This window comes from Rana temporaria, chromosome 1 (genome assembly GCF_905171775.1).
Source record: "Rana temporaria chromosome 1, aRanTem1.1, whole genome shotgun sequence".
NCBI classification, from domain to species: domain Eukaryota; kingdom Metazoa; phylum Chordata; class Amphibia; order Anura; family Ranidae; genus Rana; species Rana temporaria.
This window is the reverse complement of record NC_053489.1, coordinates 411,008,739-411,032,930: the sequence shown is the minus strand read 5'-3', so window position 1 is coordinate 411,032,930 and position 24,192 is coordinate 411,008,739. Positions and strand designations below refer to the sequence as shown.

General features: G+C 43.3%; 1 protein-coding gene across 2 annotated transcripts; it reads left to right on the top strand.

Annotated features, from left to right (window-relative positions):
- The first annotated feature begins 73 nt into the window (after positions 1-73).
- LEPROTL1 (leptin receptor overlapping transcript like 1) lies at positions 74-23,991 on the top strand. Of its 2 annotated transcripts, none has more exons than XM_040324467.1 (4): positions 74-284; positions 14,299-14,374; positions 15,457-15,643; positions 19,497-23,991. In XM_040324467.1, exons 1-4 carry the CDS (start codon positions 269-271, stop codon positions 19,611-19,613), a joined length of 396 nt encoding a protein of 131 aa, XP_040180401.1. In that variant the 5' UTR covers positions 74-268; the 3' UTR covers positions 19,614-23,991. The 2 variants fall into 2 exon arrangements, with proteins under 2 accessions (XP_040180401.1, XP_040180393.1); XM_040324459.1 differs by lacking the exon at positions 74-284 and adding an exon at positions 7,015-7,194.
- Positions 23,992-24,192: the final 201 nt, after the last annotated feature.

Below are 24,192 nucleotides of genomic sequence, written 5' to 3'. Positions count from 1 at the left end.
GGGAGGGGGGGGGGGGCGGAGACACTCCTGAGATCTTGTTACTAGACACGTTGCTAATAAAGCTAGGTGAGGACCGGAAACTAGGGTTCAGGGGGGTGGAACTGCAGGCTTTCCGGCGGAAGTGGTGTGGTTCTTGTCAACAGAGGCTCCGGTGAATAGTGTTAGTGTGGAAGTGAGCGGAGATAGGTGTGTAGGGGAGGCTTATGTGTGATAGCTGAGGGAGGGCACACAGTGCATTGCAAGACTTCCCTCTACCCGACTCTGCTCAATGGCTGGAATCAAAGGTAACACGCTGCTCGCACCTATATATCTATCTCTCTACGGGTCAATGTTGTTTATGTGGCAGAATGAAGACCTACTTAATATTAGGTGGGTGATCATAAAGTTATGGCTGATTGGTGTACTAGTATACAGGCTACCCCTGGACTTACCATTGCTCCTATGGCATGGGCTCCTGTGACTCGCTGCTTTGGCCTGCTTAGATGATTATTAGGACTCTGTGTTAGGGCAAACCTGTTCTTTCCCCATTCAGGACAAAGCAGCATGCTGTTATTATGGAGAATGTATACTCCGATCAGCCCTAACACTATGACTGCTGACGGGCAAAGTGAATAACATTGATTATCTTGTTACAAGGGCATCTGAAAGTCGGTGGAATATATTGGGCAGCAAGTAAACATGTTGTCCCTGAAGTTTATGTATTAAAAGCAGAGAAAGTGGACATTGTGGTTTGTTGTGTATGAGGCTGCATTGATGTAGACCGGTCAGGGTGCCCATGCTGAACTGTGTACACAGCCAAAGGTGCCTATAATGGGCACATAACCATCAGAACTGTGGGTGACTTGGGCTGATGAGTCACATTTCCTTTTACATCATTTTGGATGGCCAAATGTTGCACTTAAAGTTGTTGTAAACCCTTACAATCCACTTTTTGCTACAGGTAAGTCTATAATAAGGCTTACCTATAGATACCCAAAATATCTCCTAAACCTGCACAGTTTAGGAGATATCCCTTGTATCTGCATGTGTCAACTGAAGCAATGGCATGTACGTGCCATTGCTTCAGTGAGTGTGCCACTACCGGCGGCTCCCGCACGGGAGTAGCGTCATCGCAGGTCCGGCAAATTACAGCGATGGAGCCGCGATACCCGGAACTAACTCCTGGAGCGATGTTGCCAGCCAGTGCTGTGTGCGGGGGCTTCAATCTCAGGTGAGTATTACATAATGAGCTAGTATGCTATGCAGGTTTTTGTTTTTTATTTTTCTGCCTGGGGTTACAACCACTTTAAAGGCCGTTTTTTTTTTTTATCCTTATGCATTAAGATAAAAAGCCTTCTGTGCAGAAACCCCCCTAACACTTACCTGAGGTCCCTCTCTGTCCAGTGATGTCCATGAGTGTCTTAGCCATCTGAGATTCTCCCTCCTGATTGGCTGAGACACAGCAGCAATGCCATTGGCTCCCGCTGCTGTCAAAGTTAGCTAGCCAATCAGGGAAGAGAGGGGTCGGGGCTCTGTGTCTAAATGGACACGGGAAGCTTTGGGTGCCCCCATAGCACGCTGCCTGCTGTGGGGGCACTGAACAGAAGGGAGGGGCTAGGAGAGCTGAAGAGAATCTGGACTGCTCTGTACAAATCCACTGCAACAGGACAGGTAAGTATTTATTTAAGTGTTTATTATTTGTATAAGAAAAAATACGAGCCTGTACATATCTTAATCCAATTGAGTGTCCGTGGGATGTGCTGGAAAAACAAGTCCGATCCATGGAGGCTCCACCTCATCGCTATAGGACTTAAAGGATCTGCTACTGACTGCTTGGTGCCAGATACCACAGCATACCTTCAGAGGTCTAGTGGCTTCTACAGGTGAGGGCTGTTTTGGCAATAAAAAATGGGGGAACTACTGAATATTAGGTAGGTGGTCATAACATTATGGTTGATGGGTGTATGTCACTGTTGTACTAGTATGCAGGCTACCCCAGGGCTTACAATTGTTGGTATGGCATGTGCTTGTGTGACATTTTTCTGCTTTGGCCTCATTAGATGCTTGTAGGAACACTGTGTTAGACCAAACCTGTGCTTTCCTTATTCAGGAAAAAGCTACATATTCTTGTTTTTATAGATGCTTTAACAGTTTGTACATAATATAAAGGAATATAGTTTAGGCCATGAAGGTTAGGAGTGACCTACTTGTTGGAGCTTAAAATCGAAAAGGGATGTCTCTGTGTGAAGATGAGTTGATGGAGAAAGTAGAAGTACAGTTTATTAGGTGGAGTGAGCTTCCCTGAGTAGGAATGCACCAATGCCTGTATCAGTGCCAATACCAAGCATTTGAGTAAGTGGGTATTTTGCTTGCCCAAATGCTCCCAATACTGAAACCGATAGTTTGCGGTGTGATTTGCTTCAATACAAAATGAATGGGCGCACATCGCACTGCAAAGAATCACATGTGATTTGAACAGGAATCCGGTGTGATTACATAGGTGTCCCGTTCCACCGATGGTAGCAAATCAGAGCTGCTTGAGGAGATGTAGAAGCTGTCTGCCCACCCCCAAACTGACATCACTTCCACCCCATTCCCATGGGGTCCTGGAACTTCTCCAGCAGCCCTGATTTGCTACCATAGGCAGACCAGGAAACCTATGTAGATTATTTTGCATGTGGCTAGATATGTACTGTAAATTCTAACATTTTTCAAACTGCCCACTAGATGGCGCTTTAATTCCTTTGTACACACACACACAGACGTACGTACATACGAGCAGTGGGGATAATTGCATACAATTCAGACTGGAATCGCACCGCATTCCTGTTCATATATGATTATTTGCAGTGCAGATTTGCGCCAATTTTATTTCGTGTTGAGGCGAATCGCACTGCTAAGTATCAGTACTCGGTATCGACGGTTACTTGACTAAATGTTTTGTTACTCGTGCTCGCCAATAAGAAAAAAATGTTATCGGCGCACCCCTACTGATAAGGTGAGTTTTTAGGGATCCACCAAAGCCAGACTGATTGGGGATGGCAGAGGCTCTGAAGAAGTCCTGGAGGATGGTATGGGAGAAGATGACAGGAAGGCTAGAGAGCAGGAGGCATTGGTAGCTGTAGAGAGAGCAGCTGTAGTCAATTTTTCATAAGCGCTTGATTGATTTGTTTGAGTTTGTGCGCCTTTTGGCTCATATAAATCACTGTTGCATATGTAGAGAGAACTGTTTGATTATTTTGAGATGAGGCTGGGATGTAGTTGGGAGTGGAGTTGGGGATGATTTTGATGACTTTGTATTAGAGCTGCACGGTTAATCGTTCAAAAATTGCGATCTCAATTAAAACCCCCCCCTCATGATCTTAATACAGCATTTCCACATTTCAGTGCAGAGCTGTTCTCTGCTCATAGCCGACACCTGTCAAAAGAAACAAAAAAAAAAGGCAGCCTGCTAAGTTTATCATAACATTGCTCAGTGCTGAGATAACTATAAACAATGTAACGTTTGGTTCTTTTAGATCAAAGGAATGAACTTTGGTCTGTAAATAAGGTCCATTTAACACTTAAAGGGGTTGTAAAGGTTCATGTTTTTTCACCTTAATGCACCATATGCATTAAGGTGAAAAAACATCCGACGATTACCGCCCCCCCCAGTCCCCTGTTTTACTTACCTGAGCCCTGGAAAGTCCTGTCGTGAACGCGCTCTTCCTTTTGCTTGGTCTTCTCAGCTCTTCATTGGCTAGATTGATAGTAGCGCAGCCATTGGCTCGCGCTGCTCTCAGTCATATCCAATGACGCGGGGGGTGGGGCTGGGTCCTGCAATTGGCGGCTATGGACACCGAATGCAGGATTTGGGAGAGCACTTCCCAGAGGGGGTTATCTTGGGTAGGGAGGAGCCGAGACAGCCGCCGAGGGACCCCAGAACAGCAGGATCGGGGCCACTCTGTGCAAAACAAACTGCACAGTGGCGGTAAGTATGACATGTTTGTTATTTAAAAAACAAACAAACCACTTTAAAGAATAAGCTTTTTTTTTTTCGTATGGCCATTGTTGCTTACAAGTTAAAATCAGTATTGTTTGCTAGAAAATTACTTTGAATATACTTTACAGGGCTCAAAATTTCAAGTCCTGAGCCACTAGCCAGGCCTTAAGAGTTACTCGCCACCAGTTGCCCCAACCAACACTTCCCCTGTCCCACCCCTAAGTCCGCCCCTAAACACGACCTTGTAAATTATCTCATGAAATTACACTGTTAAATATTTTAAACAGAATTACGTTCCAAAAATAAATATTAACAAAAGTAACATAAAGCATATCAGTACCCATCTGTGCAGCCTCAGTGTGCCCCATCAATGCAGCTGTACTGTGCCTCATCAATGCAGCCTTACTGTGCCCCATCAATGCAGCCTTACTGTGCCCCATCAATGCAGCCTTACTGTGCCCCATCAATGCAGCCTTACTGTGCCCCATCAATGCAGCCTTACTGTGCCCCATCAATGCAGCCTTACTGTGCCCCATCAATGCAGCCTTACTGTGCCCCATCAATGCAGCATTACAGTGCCCCATCAATGCAGCATTACTGTGCCCCATCACTTGCAGCATTACTGTGCCCCATCACTTGCAGCCTTACTGTGCCCCATCACTTGCAGCCTTACAGTGTCCCATCACTTGCAGCCTTACAGTGCCCCATCAATGTAGCATTACTGTGCCCCATCAATGTAGCCTTACTGTGCACCATCAATGCAGCCTTACTGTGCCCCATCACTTGCAGCCTTACTGTGCCCCATCACTTGCAGCCTTACTGTGCCCCATCACTTGCAGCCTTACAGTGTCCCATCACTTGCAGCCTTACAGTGCCCCATCAATGTAGCATTACTGTGCCCCATCACTTGCTCATTACTGTACACAGCTCTTGGTGCAGACTGACATGGTTTCAGCCCATTCAAATGAAAGGGCTGAAATCGCACAGAACCTGGAAGGCATGTGAATCGCAAAGAAACGCAGAGCATGTTCCTATGTGATTTGTGCTGTGAACCAGTCCTGAGTCTTGGAGCCCATTGCTGAAAAAGGTCAGGCTTGGCTTCACTAACTTGCCTGACAGGGGGGGGACACTGACACCCGGAGCAATTGCCCTGAATCTCTAGCAAAGTTTCCCCTCAATAGCAGACAGCTTGTCTTTGAAGATGGGAAGGGGGCAAGTTGTCAAAGAAGAATACTGCCAGTGATTTTGGGGATAAGAGCTTGCTGTATGTGTTAGGGGGGCACACTTTGGGAAGGGAGAGAAATTGTGCTGCAAGGGGGAGCTGAATAAAAAAACAATTTCTCTTCCCTCCTAAAGTGCCCCCCTAGCACATACAGCATGCTCTTATCCCCAAAATCACTGCAAGTATTCTTTTTTGACAACTTGCCCCTGTCTCTGTGTCTCTTTCTCCTGCTAGTGCCAAACATTAATATTGTGTACTGACCTCAGATCAGTATGTCCCGTCCTCCTGAGTGCTGTGGGTTCATTCTCCTCCCCCTCCTTCCCTCCTGACATCCGAGCTAAGGAGAGGGGGGGGGGGACTTCAGTCCGAGTGTTAGTGTGAGGTGGGCAGGAGGGGGGAGGGAGGGAGAGATACCTCGCAGCTGTGGGAACAGGAACACCCCACAGCCAAGCAGCAAGCCAGTCACTGGAGCGGAGGTAAGAGAACCAGCATGACTCCCCAGCAGCACTAGCGCGGAGGAGGAAGTGAAATCCTCCTCTGCTTTCAACGTGGGCAGTGACGTCACTGGTTGCCAGACGCCAAGCGGCTATAGCAACCAGTCATCAGTAGTAGGTGGAGGCAGAGCCAGAGCCAGCGCTATGGCAGCTCGGTCCACCCCTGTTCCCAGACTGTCACTTTCATTGCAGGACACTGTATTGTCCTGCAATGAAGGTGTCCTACTGCAGTCCAGCCCTGCCGCCTGACAGTTTCCTGGCTGATCGCTTCAGCCAGAAAACTGTCAGCCTGGTTCACCCCCCTCCTCACTCGCCCTGGAAAAATGTATACTCGCAAAATGCGAGTAAAAGAGTGAATTTTTGAGGGCTGTACTTTATATATGTTTTTTTTAGCAGAGACCCTAGAAAATTACAGTTGTAGCAATATTCTATGTCTCATTTTGGGCAGCGTTCTTTCAAATGCATTTTTTGGGGTAAAATACATTTTATTGCATATAAACGAACTAAACCGTAAAGTTAGCCCGTGTTTTTTTTTTGTTTGTTTTTTTGTATTGTGAAAGATGACGTTGCGCCGCAAGAATCGTGCGAAAATTGTGTTCTCTATTTTAAGCAAAACAAATTGTGATTCTCATTTTAGCCAGAATCGTGCAGCTCTTTGTATGTTGCTGATAGAGAAAAGAACAGTTTATTAGGTGGAAGAGATGAGTTTTCAGGGATAGAGTAGGAGATGGGCCATGCATAGCTTCTCCAGATTCTGTCTGCTCCTGTTTTGATAAATTTCCTTCACCATTTCATGACTACTGTACTCTAAAATGTTTTACGGTAGGGGGTGTGAAGAAATTGATACAGTATGTAATGTAACTGTATGTGTCTGTTAGGGCTTGTATTATTTAGTAAAATCACAGATTCACCTCTTAAATTTACTAAGTATGAATGAAAAATGTCCACCAAGTGTTTTCCAATCTTCAAACCCCATGCTGGAGGAGTTGAACTTGGACAGAAGCAGGTTTTCAGACTTTCTTCTGTGGTCCGACTTGAACTGGAGTAACTGGAATTGTATGCATGCAGTGTTTGTGCAAGTCAGAGAATCGTACAAGATTCCAATTCTATCATTCTGTAATAAATGTAAAAACTGTAAAATGTGTATAATTGATTGAAGCAAACTAGGGAAGGCAAGTTCCAACTAGATAAACCATTAAGTCATTGAGTCATATTGTTCTGGGCGGTACATATCGTGGTTTGCTGTGGAAGCCAAATGAATGAAATGCTGTAATTCTGTCTTTGATCAGGGTGTATTAAGATTTAGAAACACCCTTGGGGCTTAGTGCAGTCAGATGACTGTCTGCTGACTACTCTCCAGAGTTCTATTCTTCCTTTCACCGGCCAGCGTCTGACCAAGTTCATATATCTGCTTGAAAAATTGTTTTGCTGTGGTCACTACATGCAGCATCTTCTCCAGCCATTTACTGTATATTTCATGCAATATTAAGCGATGGAAACTAGACAGAATAACTGCAGTGAGTATTATTTTTGGTGGCTTTCTGCTTTTCTCTTAGAACAGGGCTCCCAACACCTATATATTTAGTTATGTTGAATGTATAGTAGTTAGTGTTCTTTCCAAATTCTTTGTTGCAGGAAGACATTATTGCAGGCGCTAGAGCTACTTTTTCATGTTCATCTAAATTTATTGTAAAGCTGGTCATACGTGTAAAGATTAATCTTGTTCAGCTCAGCAGGTTGAACAGAAAAGTTCCATTGATTTTCATTGTGAATAGTCTGCTGGCTATTGTGTTCTGACACAGGGGACTTGCTGTCAGAATACCTAAACCTTATGCTTATAGAACCACCTTAGTTTATGTAAACCCCTACCTTGTAAAACACATTTAGTTCATTATAGAGACGAAAGGCAAAACATTTTGTGTATTTAAATAAAATAAATGATACTTTTTTTTTCCCCCATGTTGCTGAGGGTGGAGACTAAAGGGGGTGTCAGCAGAGGGAGTAAAACGGCAATACACTGTTTCCCACTTTCCCAAGTCTTGGCCATTTGAGGATAGGCGGGCTGCCAGAAAACTAACCATGCTGGGATGGATGTGCTTCCATGCTCAGTTGTAAATAGGAAAGCAGGGGGCTGACTATTTCACACAAGGGAGGCAATGCAAAGGGAACAGGATACTTTTTTTTAACATGGGTACATGCTACAACAGACACGTATTGGGAATATTAAATGTTGGAGTTACAGTCTTTAAAGTGGAGGCCCCCACAAAAAATTATAAGTCACCAGCTACAAATACTGCAGCTGCTGACTTTAATATTAGGACACTTGTCCAGGGAGCCCGCAATGTCAGCACCCCAGCCGATCTTCGGATCAGCTGTCCGGTGCAGCCACCACCATTTCCGGTAAGCCCCTTCATAAATCTCTAGTTTATGTATAGAGCACCCAAAGGTCCCCAAACCCCGGGCAGCTGTTTTATGCCAATTGTAACAAAACCTGGATGCCAGCTCTCGTGTTTGCACCCTGGATACTGTCTTGGATAAATTCATTTGTGTGCACAGAGGAACATTCTGTCATTATGCACTGACAGCAAATCAAGGTTTTCTGCAGGGTGCAAAGACGCTATTGATACCATCTCTTGTATGTGTCCTGAATACTGTCTCAGATATCATCAACTTTACACCCTGGATACAGTCTTGGATACCTTCTCTTTTTTATGCCGTTAGTATCTTCTTGGATACCGTCATGGCTTTGCACCGTGGGGACCATCTGGTATGTGTGCTCAAAAGAAAATCTTGACTTGGTGATTTTCATACTCTTGTGTGCTCACTGCATACGTCTCTTCTTTGCACTATGGATACTATCTTGGATACCTTCTCGTCTTTACACCTTGGGTACCAAATTCAATGCCACCTCGTCTTGCACCCTGAATGCCATCTCAACTTGGTTCCAGGGCATAAAGGTGCCTCAGTCTTTTGTATGTGCCCTGGATACCATCTTGAATACCTTCCTGTCTTTTTTGCTGTGGGAACCTTCTCAAATGCCACCTCGTCTTTGCACCATTAATACTGTGCCAAAGCAAAAACAAGCCCTTGATATTGCCTTGTCTTGATGCGGTTTCAGATACTTTCTAATTTTCTTGCCATGGATACTTTCTTGGATTCCCCCTCATCTTTGCACCTTTTGGATGCCATTTCATATACCATCTCATATTTGAAACTTTGGGCACTTTCTTTGCACACTGGGGACCATCCTGTATCTGTAGGAAAAGCGTATTGTGCCCCGTAGAAAATTATGACTCTCTGAATACTATCTCTTCTTTGAGCCCTGGTTACCGTCCCTAGAAACCACCTAGTCTTTGCATTCTGGTTGCCGCTTCGTCTTTGTGCCCTGAATGCTGATAAAGATACCTTCTCGTCTTTACACCGTGGTTACCTTCTTTTGCAACCTGGATGCCACCTCAGATACCTTCTTATCACCGTGGATGCCGCGTCATCTTTGCTCCCTGGATGGAAATTTTGACTGCTTGAATATTCTCACCACTTTGAGTCCTGCTTACCGTACCTGGAAACCACCTTGTCTTTGTGCCCTGCATGCTGTTTCCAATAACTTCTCGTTTTCTATGTATACCTTCTTGGATGCCATTTTATATACCATCTTATATTTGCACCATTATTATCATCTTGGTTGTCGCCTCGTCTTTGTTCCCTGGATGCCGTTTCAGATACTTCTTGTCTGTACGCTAAGGGTACCTTCTTGGATGTCACCTCGTCTTTGAAAACAGCATCTAGGGCACAAATACTTCTCATCTTTATATTATGGGTACTTTTTTGGATGCAACCTCGTCTTTGCACCCTAGATGCAGTTTCAGATACCTTCTTGGATGCTGCCTTGTCTTTGCAAATTAGATGTCGTTTTATATACCATCTCATATTACACTTTGGGTACCTTCTTTGCACCCTGGGGGCTATCCTGTATCTATAGTCAGAGGAACTGCTTTTTGTGCCCTGTAGAAAATGATGTCTCCCTGAATAATATCTTTTTTTAGCCCTGGTTACCGTCCTGTCTTTGCGCCCTGCATGCTGTTTCAGATAACTTCTTGTTTTTATGTCATGGATGCCTTCTTGGATGTCGCCTCATCTTTACACCCTGACGCTGCCTTGTCTTTAGACTCTGAATGCTGCCTTGTCTTTCCCCCCTAATGCCATGCCAGGGCATAAAGATGCCCTTGATACCGTCTCTTGTATACACCCTAAAAGAAAACCTTCTCATATTTGACATAGGTACATTCTTGGATGCCACCTCTTCTTTGCGCTCTGGATGATGTTTTAGTTGCCTTCTCATCTTTAAACCCATGGGTACCTTCTTGGATAGATGGCGCCTTGCCTTTTTCATCCTGAATGCCTCTTCAGATACCTTCTCATCTTTATGCTATGGGTACGCTTTTTACGCCGTAGATGGCGCCTCGTCTTTGCACCCTGAATGCCTCGTCGGATACCTTTTTCTTTAAACCATGGGTATTTTTTTTGGACAACGCTTCATCTTTGCCCCTGCTGCCTCCTCATGCAACCCTTAATGCTGTGTCCGTGCATAAAGACACCCTTGATAACGTTCCTTAACCACTTAAGACCCGGACCTTTAGGCAGCTAAAGGACCTGGCCAGTTTTTGCGATTCGGCACTGCGTCGCTTTAACTGACAATTGCGTGGTCGTGCGACGTGGCTCCCAAACAAAATTGGCTTTTTTTTTTCACAAAAAGAGCTTTCTTTTGGTGGTATTTGATCACCTCTGCGGTTTTTTATTTTTTGCGCTAAAAACAAAAATAGAGCGTCAATTTTGAAAAAATTCAATATTTTTTTACCTTTTGCTATAATAAATATCCCCCGAAAATATATAAAAAATTCAAATTTTCCTCCGTTTAGGCCGATACGTTTTCTTCTACCTATTTTTGGTAAAAAAAATATCGCAATAATCGTTTATCAATTTTGTTTGTGCAAAATTTATAGCGTTTACAAAATGGGGGATAGTTTTATTGCATTTTTATAAAAAAAATAATTTTTTTTTTACTACTAATGGCGGCGATCAGGGTTTTTTTTTATTTTTTCCGTGACTGCGACATCATGGCGGACAATTTTGACACATTTTTGGGACCATTGTCATTTTCACAGAAAAAAATGCATTAAAAAATGCATTGCTTACTGTGAAAATTACAATTGCAGTTTGGGAGTTAACCCCTTCAGCGCCCCCTTGTGGTTAAGTGTGACCTCATTTGTGTTTCTAACTGTAGGGGGGTGTGGCTGTAGGTGTGACGTCATTGATTGTGTTTCCCTATAAAAGGGAACACACGATCAATGACGGCGCCACAGTGAAGAACGGGGAAGCTGTGTTTTACACACAGCTCTCCCCGTTCTTCAGCTCCAGGGACCGATCGCGGGACTCCAGCGGCGATCGGGTCCGCAGGTCCCGCGGTCACAGAGCTTCGGGCACTTAAAGAGGATGTACCTGTATGTGCTTGTGTCCAGCCGTGCCATTCTGCAGACGTATATGTGCAGGAGGTCCTTAAAGGAACACTAAAGGTTAGTTTTTTATTAGATCAATTGATTGCTGTAAGCTAGAGCATTTAAATATCACTTACCTCGTTTTTCCTTTTGACCTCCAAAATACAGTATTCCAGGTTTGAAAATGCCATTTCCTGTCTCTCCTCTTCTTGCTTTCCACCAGCATCTGAGCCGTTTTGCATGGTGGAAAGCAGAATGTGCTCACCCCCTTCCTATGACTACAGCCCTGCGTGAAGATGCTCTCTTATCCCTCACAGGCATGGAGGCTAAGCCTAATGGGAACTGTAGTTCCCATTAGGCCGTGATGTAGCAAGAATGAATGCGCACCGCAAACCAGGAAGTCAGTGAGAATAACGATTCAGGAGTGACGGAGGTGAATAAAACAGCTCTATTTCAACAGGTATCAAACTAGTTATAATGCAAAACATTACTTTTTACTTTATCAGCTACTGTCAGACTTTAATTTAAGAGGAAAATATTTTTGTCTTTACAACCCCTTTAAGTGGTTAAGGAATTAAACCCATGCGCACACGTGATTGTGGGCTCCTGCGTGCATACGCGCACCTGTTAGCCATTCTACAGGCAAACCTATGCGCCAGACGTCTCGCGGAGATTCCCTGACAATATTGCGCCCTGGATGCCTTCCCTTTTTAAGCCATGTATATGTGCTCGGAGGAACAGCTTTTTGCGCCCTGTATCTTCTCTGTGGATATGCACATGTATGAGCTGCTTTGCTTGTATCATTTGTGTGCAGCCTTTACATCCGAGAAGAGGATGCTAGCCAAAGAAAATGCATGTTGGGTGGTTCTGGTATTGGTGGAGATATGTATATGTATATGTATATGTATATATATATATATATATATATATATATATATATATATATATATATATATATATATATATATATATATATATATATATATATATATATATATATTAAATATAACACAGAGACACACACAGTACAGACCAAAAGTTTGGACACACCTTCTCATTCAAAGAGTTTTCTTTATTTTCATGACTATGAAAATTGTAGATTCACACGGAAGGCATCAAAACTATGAATGAACACATGTGGAATTATACATAACAAAAAAGTGTGAAACTGAAAATATATTTCATATTCTAGGTTCTTCAAAGTAGTCACCTTTTGCTTTGATTACTGCTTGGCACACTCTTGGCATTCTCTTGATGATCTTTAAGAGGTAGTCACCTGGCGCAGCACCCCATCACTCTCCTTCTTGGTCAAATAGCCCTTACACAGCCTGGAGGTGTGTTTGGGGTCATTGTCCTGTTGAAAAATAAATGATGAGATTTGGAAGGACTACTAAACGCAAACCGGATGGAATAGCATGCCGCTGCAAGATGCTGTGGTAGCCATGCTGGTTCAGTATGCCTTCAATTTTGAATAAATCCCCAACAGTGTCACCAGCAAAGCACCCCCACACCATCACACCTCCTCCTCCATGCTTCACGGTGGGAACCAGGCATGTAGAGTCCATCCGTTCACCTTTTCGGCGTCGCACAAAGACACGGGTGTTGGAACCAAAGATCTCTAGTTTGGACTCATCAGACTAAAGCACAGATTTCCACTGATCTAATGTTCATTCCTTGTGTTCTTTAGCCCAAACAAGTCTCTTCTGCTTGTTGCCTTTCTTTAGCAGTGGTTTCCTAGCAGATATTCTACCATGAAGGCCTGATTCACACAGTCTCCTCTTAACAGTTCTAGAGATGTGTCTGCTGCAAAAGGTGGCTACTTTGAAGAACCTAGAATATGAAATATATTTTCAGTTGTTTCACACTTTTTTGTTATGTATAATTCCACATGTGTTAATTCTAGGGGTGCAACGGATCACAGTTGATCCGTGATCCGAACGGGTCACCCCCTTCGGAACGGATCACAGTGTGATCCGCGGATTGCCACGGCTCCGGAGCTAGGCCGAAGCCGCGGCCTTTCCTAATGTTACCGCGGCGGCTCCGGAGCTAGGCCGAAGCCGCAGCCTTTCCTAATGTTATGGCCGCGGCTTCGGCCTACCTCCGGAGCCGCGACCATAACGCTAGGAAAGGCCGCGGCTTCGGCCTAGCTCCGGAGCCGCCGCCGTAACATTAGGAAAGGCCGCGGCTTCGGCCTAGCTCCGGAGCCGCGGCCATCTTGGTACACCCGGCGGCGGCCCTCCTCTGTTTACACCCACAGAGGAGGAGCCCGCACTCGGACACACCGCTCGGGGAGTGCCTGTCGGTACTAGCTGAGGGGGGGGTCACTGTACTGAGGAGGAGGGGGGTCACTGTACTGAGGAGGAGGGGGGTCACTGTACTGAGGAGGAGGGGGGTCACTGTACTGAGGAGGAGGGGGCTCACTGTACTGAGGAGGAGGGGGCTCACTGTACTGAGGAGGAGGGGGCTCACTGTACTGAGGAGGAGGGGGCTCACTGTACTGAGGAGGGGGCTCACTGTACTGAGGAGGAGGGGGCTCACTGTACTGAGGAGGAGGGGGCTCACTGTACTGAGGAGGAGGGGGCTCACTGTACTGAGGAGGAGGGGGGTCACTGTACTGAGGAGGAGGGGGGTCACTGTACTGAGGAGGGGGGGTCACTGTGAGGAGGGAGGGGTCACTGTACTGAGAGGAGGGGGGGTGTCTGCACTGAGGGGGTACTATAGGTGGGGGGGGGGGGGGGAACATGTGGATATTACAGTGGGGGAGATTTTTTTTTTTTTGCCGATCCGAAAAATTACCCGATCGGAGGAACGATCCGAACCGTGAGTTTTTTGATCCGTTGCACCCCTAGTTAATTCATAGTTTTGATGCCTTCAGTGTGAATCTACAATTTTCATAGTCATGAAAATAAAGAAAACTCTTTGAATGAGAAGGTGTGTCCAAACTTTTGGTCTGTACTGTGTGTCCTATCTATCTATCTATCTATCTATCTATCTATCTATCTATCTATCTATCTATCTATCTATCTATCTATCTATCTATCTATCTATCTATCTATCTATCTATCTATCTCTATTTTCTTCTTTCAATGTTTTTGCCTCCGATTTACTTGTCATTTTACTTTGTTCTAGCTTTGATTAGCCTCTCATTTGGAGGAGCAATCGGTCTGATGTTTCTTATGCTCGGCTGTGCGTTGCCACAATACAGGTAGGTTTATCATTCTCATTCATTCTCTATTGCAATAATCAGTGTCAACTAATCAGGTTTTGTCTCTCTCGAATAATAAAGGATAGGGGCACTCTAAGACAAAGTGCTCATTATAATTTTTGCCCATTTGCCCTGACCTAACCATAACAAACAATGTGTTGCGCTGTTCTACATCCAATAGACAATTGAGTGTGTAATTGCAAAGAATTCTGATGTAAAGTAAAAAAAATATATAAAGTACAAAGCCAGCTGTGAAGTTTATGCTTTGCACCACCTCCACCAAGCCAGTGATCCCAGCCACCACATCAATCCACTTATCCGAACATTAGACCCCAAAATATGAAGTATCTATTATAGCTTTATATTTATCCATGGATGAATGGATGGTGCTCTGTTTGTGCCACTCATGACTAACCACACACGCTCTCATCTCAAACATCAGAAGCGATTAGTATATGGCTTAGACTGCTCACACATGGATGGCCCTCTACCCTGTGTTATTTAGAAATGTTCCCAAATGGATATAAGGCTCTTGAATTGCTCACACCCGAGTATACAAACTCGGGTTAGTCTCATATGCAGAAATGAAGAGGGAGAATCCACATAGTGCAGTGATGGCGAACCTTGGCACCCCAGATGTTTTGGAGCTACATTTTCCATGATGCTCAACTGCACTTTGTAGTGCAGTTGAGCATTATGGGAAATGTAGTTCCAAAACATCTGGGGTTCCAAGGTTCGCCATCACTGACATAGTGTATCAGTTTTAAACTTCAATTATTATAAAATTGGCTAACATACTCGCAAACAAGGAACCTAGAAACCCAAATTCAACTCCCCCCTCCACAGATGTATACTTGCTCGAGCCAGCCAAAGGATTTCTCAGGTTGATTATTATATTTCATATTTTTCTCAGTATAAAGAGCTTTAGCTATCGAATAATCTATCAAATATTTATTTTTAGAAAATGTTCAAATAGATTTCTTATGGGAGAATATGATTAATCTTTTTATTATAAAAGAATCAATTGATGTACATTGAAATGAATTTCTAGACTAATATTTATTTCTCTCTCTCCTATCTAGTGAATATTGGCCATTGTTTGTGTTGTTTTTCTACATATTGGCCCCTATTCCATACTGCATTGCAAGGAGAGCAGTAGATGAAACAGATGCTGCCAGTAACGCCTGCAAGGAACTGGCCATATTTCTCACAACAGGAATAGTTGTCTCTGCATTTGGGCTGCCAATTGTATTTGCTCGAGCAATGGTGGTGAGTCAAAAGTTTGACACATCTTAGTGGAATATGGATGTATTTGGAACTTTATCACATTTGTGTCAGTTTGTATCCTCATTTCACATCACTTCTGCCCCAGGTGTCAGGTGTGAGATAAACTTTTTCACAAAGGGAGCACAGCGTTTGAAATTGGCAGAACTCCTCAAGGGCTGCTTATTTACTGTCAGCCTCTCCAGCTTGCTAAAGGGGGGGGGGGCACGCAGGGATGGGAGAGGAGATGGAGAAACATCAGGGGTCTAAACAGACCTCTAATGTCTTTTTTTAAACTGAAGACCGTCCCTTTCTCTGCAGCCTGAGTTGCACTGTATATGACTCCTATTCATTCAGGAAATAAAACACAGTACACGGTGTGTACTACGTTTCAATGATTACTGATTTGCTCACTGTATTCTTTCAGGAGGGGAAGGGGGCTGGTAAACACGTTTTCCCAGCCACCCTCCCGCTCTCCATTCTGACAGATTTGTTGGCAGCTGCAGCCGGTGGGAGGGGGAGGAGGAAGAGCCGGCTACCAGCTTCAGGGAGGGGGGTGCCCAGACATCAGGGAGGTGGGGGTCACTGAAGGGGGGGGGGGTCGGAAAGCCAGGGCTCTTCTTTTTTCCGAAAAGCCAGCGGAAGGGCAGAGGAGTAAAGTCAGCAGCCGCAAGGGGATTGGGTTTGCGAGGGGAGGTGGATTGGCACTGGGGGGTGAAGAGGCAGGGAAGGAGTTAGAAGGGGAGTGAAGGGCAATTTTAGACCACAGCAAAGGGTAGGTGGAGAGGCAGGTGACACTGCACAGTCAAACGGTGGTGAGGGGATGACTTTTCAGGTAAATAGCCAGCCACTGATCAGCGCCATCGGTTTGTTCAGCAGCATCTGCTGAACAATTCTGCAACAAGTTTTTGGTCACTGAAGTGAGCATGAGCTTATAGCCGAGGAGAAATGCAGGTCCATACGGCATATGGACCTGGCCAACTGGAAGCAGTGCGTAGTGGCCTGGCAGTGAAAGGGTTTAATTAAAGGCTTTTCCTCAGATCACACACTGGTAAAGCAGGTCATTAGATTAGTCCCAATCCCCCTTCATTGTCGAAACACCACTCACAACGCATACAGCGTAAAAGTATAGCCAGGAACGGAGTGCAGAGCTTATGTAACTAGGGATAAGTGTAGACAGAATGCAGATGGGGTGGTTAGAACATGGGTAGGGGAAGAGTAAAATATGTGAGAAGACAGGTTAAAATACACGGAATACCCTGGTGTGTTTAGTGGAGAGATACATTTGAAGCACTGTACATGTGGTTTTTAGTGTATGCCGTGTTTCAGATCAAGCCACTTTTTGTAGAATAGTGTACATTTTACACTTTAGTAATGTAGCTGGAAGACTCTTCCAGTTACACATGAACTGTTGCATGTGCCCATGAAAAGTGCCTACATGTATCTGCAGCAGTCTCCAAAGTTTTTTGACACTACCTTGCCACTATCTCCTGCCTTCAGGTCTCTGCCGGACCATCATTATGGTGTGTTTCCTCACTGGCCAGTAAGAAGGTGCAGGAGGAGCTTTGCCTGTTTGGATGTGTTGGCATTTAGCCTTAAAGGCAAAGTTCACCTTTAAATTTTTTAAATAGGTTTATTTTATTTTACATTTTTCTTTATCGTACATCACGGGACACAGAGCAGCCATAGTAATTACTATGTGGGTTATAGGCCACCTAGAGGTGATGGACACTGGTGCAATCAAAGACAGGAAGTTTCTCCCTATATAACCCCTCCCACCCTGGGAATTCCTCAGTTTTTTTGCCAGTGTCTAAGATGTTGGTCACGGTTCAAGATGTGCTAAGAAGAGCTCCGCTGGAAGGATCCTTATAGGATCACGGGGCTATGCCATACTATGGGATCCATTCAAAGTGCTATATAAAAAGCCAAAGTAAATGGTACCCGAGCCTCGTGGGAGGTTTTGGCCTGTAATGCTCCTCCTCTTGAAGGCTGGACCTTGGGATCTGACACCATGGTTACATTTATCATACCAAAGGTTGTTTCAGCAGAGTGCTATACAGGTCCAAGGGAGATGAACCCCATATACAAGGGACCCAGTCCTGGACAGTCTGCCCTGACATGCTCGCCGTGATAAGCGACGATTGGGTCTGTCTGTATTCCAGCAGTTTCCTGTGGCGAGGAATGGTACGTGAGAAGATCCTAAAGAGCCTAATGAACTTATCTATTGAGTAGACTCTGCTTACCTGTTTCCACTAGAGGGATACAAAGACATGTCTGCTTTAGAAAAACAACCCTTGGAACCGATGCACCTTATTCCCTTGTTCCTTCTGTCAAGGAAATTGGTGTTCCTAAGTGCGGTAACCTCAGCAAGAGAGTTTCAGAGTTTGGCAGCTTTTTTTTGTAAAGAGCCATGCTTAATTATTCCTAACCATAAGGTGGTGTTAAATTCTCACCCATCCTTTTTGCCTAAGGTATCTAATTTCATCTGAATCAAATGTTTTCCTACTGACGCTCTGTTGGGCTGGCAGAAAGCCCTAGGAAAGGGCAGGCAGAGTTGGAATCATCTGTTTCAAAATTGATTTTTCAGGTTGTTCTTCAGGCTTTTATTTGAAAAGAAGGGTTCTGCTTTTTCAAGTTGGAGTGCACTCTACCAGGGCAGTAAGTGCTTCATGGGCAGTGCATTACCAAGCCTCTATGACTCAGATTTGCAAGACCGCAACTTGGTCATCCGTGCATACATTCACTAGATTCTATCAGGTGGATGTAAGATGGCAAAAGGATACTGCCTTTGGGCGCGGTGTACTACAGGCAGCAGTATAGGTCCTCACGTCTGATGGTGGCCTGCTTTTATTTGTGTCTCCTTTCCCCTCAGAAGGCATTGCTTTGGGACATCCCACATAGTAATTACTATGGCTGCTCTGCCTCCTGTGATGTACGATAAAGAAAATAGGATTTTTATAACCGCTTACCTGTAATATCCTTTTCTTGGAGTACATCACGGCCCGGGACACAGAGCTCACTCCCATCTTGTTGGGATACTTATTGCTTGGCTACAAAATCTGAGGTACTTCCTGGATGGGAGGGGGTTATATAAGGAGGGACTTCCTGTTTTTGATTGCACCAGTGTCCATCACCTGAAGGTGGACTAAAACCCACATAGTAATTACTATGGCTGCCGTGTGTCCCATGATGTACTCCAAGAAAAGGATTTTACAGATAAACTGTTATAAAAATCCTATTTTCTTTATTTTATTTTTTGCGGGTAGAAAAATTTGCATTTATTTTTTTCGAAGGGATATGCAGAGCACTGCACCTGCATTTTGCAAATCACAGGTGCAGTGTCTGGCTCTTGTAGAACCAGGGTAGCTCTCTGCCCATACCTCTGATATGGGCAGGCAGTTACTTGGGAGTCGAAGGATCAGTGAACCATGAAGATACTCACCAGTGCCCTCGTAGTTCATTGAGAACAAGCAGTCGGTCACAATGGCTGCTAGTACATGCAGGCTATTCATTCACAGGTAAATGTGATTGAATGACATGGGCGTGTGGGTGGAGCTGCTCTGTTTTAAGATCCTCCGCCTGCTGTCACAGGGAGGGGTAGAAGGTGCAAATGCTGGAAATTGTTGCATGTTCCACTCTAAAAATTAGTGTATCATGTTCCAAAGGTAAACATATCCTGCAGCTTTTTGGAGGCTATTGCAGGTATGTGTAAGCATGTTTGCAGGTGTAAACTAAGATTCACTTTTAACATCATGTTCAAAGATTAGTTTCACATTGCAAACAAAAGCAGAAGCTTCCCAATATTTCTAGGTGTGCAAGTTTTTGATGCTAATGCAGAATCCTTTTCTTTCCTTCACAGATTCGTTGGGGAGCATGTGCGCTGGTTCTCACAGGAAACGCAGTGATCTTTTCCACAATATTAGGCTTTTTCTTAGTGTTTGGAAACAATGATGACTTCAGCTGGCAGCAGTGGTGAGGCGTAGTAAAATGTCTCTCTGCAATGAGCCTGACTCCCATGAACACCCGTTCAGCCAGTAGGACAGTGTGCAGTAACTGTAGCTCCACCCTGGCACTAGCATGCGGAGTCCTGCCACATTGTTTAATCATGCTTTTTGCCATGGACATGCTGTATGGCTTACCAGAAAAGCGCTTTAATGAAGAAAAATCTTTCTTCCGTGATGTTGTTTTTGTCTGATTCAATATTCAGACCTTTTTATGTATCATTGAGGTAATCTATTTCATGATAAATATACATGTAGTTTTATTCCTGTTTTTTTTTATTTTTTTTTAAACGCCAAAAACCTTTTGTCCATTCCCTACATGAGGTCAAGGCCTCACTTTACCAAATGAGTCCAAGTGAAAATCTGCCATGTATAATGCACTTTTTTTTTTCTGGTGTTAAAACATACATTTTTATTTTATGTTTAACTGACAATGTTTTGGCAACCATCTCTGACTGAAATGGCTGATGTAACTATTTTTATTTATTATTTTGTTAATTAGCAATGGCGTTTTGTAAAAAAAATGTTTTTGTGATTTTGAAAAATTTGTTACAGCTTCTCACCAGACAGTGAAGTCAGATACTAATGCTGCAGTACCAGTGGCTTCCTGAGACATAACATAGCCTACAAAAATCAAACTGGTACTACATTTTACCAGTTTGGAAAAATTAATCATTTCTATTGTATCATAAATTGACAATGTAAGTTGGCATGAGGAAATACGTGTATCTAAACTCAAACTAATATATTGCAGCATGCTAGTCTTTTTAGATGAGGGGCCTGTAAAAGTTTTCTTCAAGCTTCCCCCCCCTCCCTTACTAAACCTGGGCATAACACACCGCCTGTACCTGATTTGCCACACTGACTCCTCCCATTTTATCCATGGAAGCAGCCATGGTTAAGTCTGGCTGTCGTGTCTGGCTCCACTTCAACGCGGTTTGTGAAATGTGACATTACATTTAACAAATGCATTTCACATACTGGGCCCAGGCTATTTAAATCAATAGCCTGATTCTCCTCTAACAAATGTGAGAGTTTAATTGTTTTAATTTAAAGTGATTTTAAAGGCTGTTGTTTAAAAAAAAAAAATACTTGCCTCCTCTGTGCAGTTGGTTTTGCACAGAGCAGCCCAAATCCTCCCCAAGCTGAATCAGAGCTCTGCATATCTATTCAGACATGAGCCCTGACCTGGCCATGCCCCCTCTTCCCTGATTGGATGACTGACTTTGACAGCTGCGAGAGCCAATGGCACCGCTGCTGTCTCAGCCAATCAGAAGGAATGTCCTGGATAGCTGAGGGGATTGTAGATATTGCTGAAGAGAGAAGGGGCTCATGTAGGTGCTGGGGAGGCTGCTACACAGAAGTTTTTTTTTTTTTTGTCTTAACGCATAGGTTGCATTAAGATAAAAAACAAAAACCTTCTGCCTTTACAACTCATTTTAAGTGGACATAAGTTAAATTTAATTAATTGTTAAAATTGAGTGGACGTCAAGCGTGCCTGCTTGATTTAATTCAATTACATGGGGGTGATCAGCACAGTAGTTGTTTTGCATCCAGTTTATCATTAAGGAAGTGACAATGTCACTACATTTCTTGCAAGATCAACAGGTGTACTTGCTGGAAATTTTCTTGGCCTAAAAAAAAAATAAAACTGATGCAGCCACCACATCTTAGGACTGTTACGCAGCAATACATTATATTTTTGTTGCGTTTTATTATTTGCTTTAAGGATGTATAAAGCGGCCAACTGAAGAAGAGTCCCTGATTCTGTAACAACTAAAGTGCTTAATTTTCCTGTTGCTGGAGTAGCTTAGAACATACTACTAAGATATTGATTGGTTGATATGAGAGAGACAAAGTTCTTCAGTCAGAAAGCTCAATCTGAGACATTTCCTGGTGCTCAAGGCCCTGTACAAACTGGGTGTTTTAGCCCCAGTGCATGTGGTGGAGGGTCCAGGAGTACAGTCCAGCCACCTTGCTGGCAGCCTGTCAAACTCTGAGAGACTGACAGCTGCTGTAGCTGGATGGTGCACCTAGCAGTACTTCCATTTAGTGCATTGTATGCCCAGGGATGAGTTCTTGGACCTAAACATTGGAGCCCCATAAATGCTCAGTGAGCATGGGGCATAAAGCATCTCTGTCATCCATTTGTAGAATCTGTACTCTCTTCTAGAGCTAAATAATCTTCAGTATCCAACATATTTCTGGGTGTGTCAGATCCCTGGTCCCCCCTTCTGTGCTCTGTGGTTTTGTCTGCCAGTCCCTACATCACTACTCTATCCTGTAGCAATGCAGGGCCCAGCAGACTGAACCGTAGCATGTAGCGGGGGACACTGGCATCCCATACTATTGGAAGTGTCAGGTGTGGAAGATCCTGCTGAAGGCCATAGCTCTTGAGGAGGTGAATGGTTAGTGGGATAGGCCAGGGTGATTTTTATTGATTTAATTTTTATTTATTATTATTTTTTGGATAGCAACAGAGTCACTAGGCTTATTATTTTGAAGCACACTCCATTTTAAATGGCATCTGAAATTAAAATGTTATTAAAGTTTAATAAAAAATTAAATTTACCTGATCAAATACTAAATATCTAGATGATATTTGCCTTCTGTGGAACATGTACATTGAATCGTTAGTAAATGTATATGTTACAGTAGCCCCAGGGCCTGATTAAGTTCCTGTTCAGTAAACAGTTGTCCTGCAGTAAAATGCATATATTTAGGTAGAAATCCCAAATGGGCCCATGTGTTTGATTTTCATCTATGGCTGCAGCTTATAGTGTTTTTGAATAAAACATTTCACATTTTGTGCATTTGTAAATGCATTAAGCAGGTTTATTGCAAGGAATGGGAAATGCACGTATCCTGCAGTTTTTCTATATTTTTAAACACCATGAAAATGCCACGTTTTTCAGCCTCATGTGCATGATGTATCAAGAAAGAACAAGCATGTAAAACTTACAAACAGGCACATGAACACATCTAGTGATGTGTTAAAACTTCTATTGCAAACTCATGTGATGGGACCTTACTGCAGTGTGGAGTGTTGTGATGTTCCCCTCGTGTGCAGGTGAATTTTAATAAACGGACCTTCTTTCACTTCCCTTTCACACTTTAAGTCTGGTCTTTGAGGTTAGAAGCACCTGCACAAAACCTCAAATTACAGTGGTTTACAGTTTTACTTCTTGTTCAGTCCTGCACTGGAAAAATAAGTTTCGATCTGACTGCTGTTAGCAACATAGTATTAAAAAATAAAGCTCATCATCAAATATTGAACACACAGGTAGGTTATAATTGATGGGGTTTGCTGCTTTTACAACTTAATAATGTACTTGAAATATTGCTTTACCTTAGATGACACATATAGAGACAAAAACTAGAAAAGGTAATTGGCTGATTTATATATATTTGTGAAATTTTAGCTTGGAGTTGTCTTGCAGGAGCGAAATGGACTCAACAGGACAAAATGAAAGGTTTAAACATATTTTGTCATTTGGAAAACCATTCTGGTGCATGATTTTGGATATCTTTTAATCATTAAAGCTGCATCTGTCTAGTTTTTATCTGTCATTCCTGTTAACAATCGTTGCTTACCTAAGATTCGTAATGCTGTCATTGATATTGCATAAAATGTATACTTTTAACTGTCATAAATTCAATTCAGCTGTGATTTTCTTCTTGCTGCACAAGCATTATGGTAGCTTAACATAACAGATGCACCCATCTTTCCTTTTTCATGTTAGTATGTAAATATTAAGAAAAGATGGATCTTTAATATTATAACCATTGACTAAACATTAAACTGGAATGATGAGGTACTGTGACAATACACTGCTTAGATTCTTCCATACTCAGGGCAACTAATCACCACGTGTGTGTGTGTGTGTGTGTGTGTGTGTGTGTGTGTGCGCGCACGCACAAACACAGCAGGTTTTTTTTTTTTTTGGACATACCTAGTCTGCCTTCTTGGTTCACCATCTCCTGCAATGTTAAAAAGTTATCGGTAGCAGAAGAGGTATTGCTTGAATTCATAGAAGGATAATCTATTGTGCATAGTGCTCGTTCCAGGTATAGAAACAGGGTAATGTTGTGGTCTTGCATTATAATTCAAAGCATTGCAAGCCATATATTTAATAAGATGCAATAAAATGACCTTCCTCTCTCCAAGATGCTAGACTTGTATATTTATGCACTGTACAGTTAAAGGATTACTAAACATGTATATGTATTATTTCACTTTGGTTAGCAGTGTGTACATGTATACATTTGTATTCATTTTTTTGTGTATGCTTATCAGTCACCCAAAGAGATCCCTCTTTACTTCTGTCCAAATGTTTTTGTCAATTTCTCTTAGATACATTTTTTTTTTTTTTTTTTTTTAACTTGTACGGTAGCAGAAGTCACCAATGTGTCCCCCACTAGGCAATAACATTTCATCACTCCTATGCAGTAATACCAACTTTATATGGTGTTAGTACTAGACTGTTTTCTAGTTTTAAAGCGGAGTTCCAGCCCCCCCACCAAAAAATTAAGAGTCTGCAGCTGCAAATACTG

Coding starts and splice junctions, on each gene's coding strand:
- LEPROTL1 (XM_040324459.1), top strand. CDS start 7,170: ATGGAAACTAGACAGAATAACTGCA. Junction 7,195..14,298: donor AACTAGACAGAATAACTGCA/GTGAGTATTATT, acceptor ACTTTGTTCTAG/CTTTGATTAGCCTCTCATTT. Junction 15,644..19,496: donor TATTTGCTCGAGCAATGGTG/GTGAGTCAAAAG, acceptor TTTCCTTCACAG/ATTCGTTGGGGAGCATGTGC.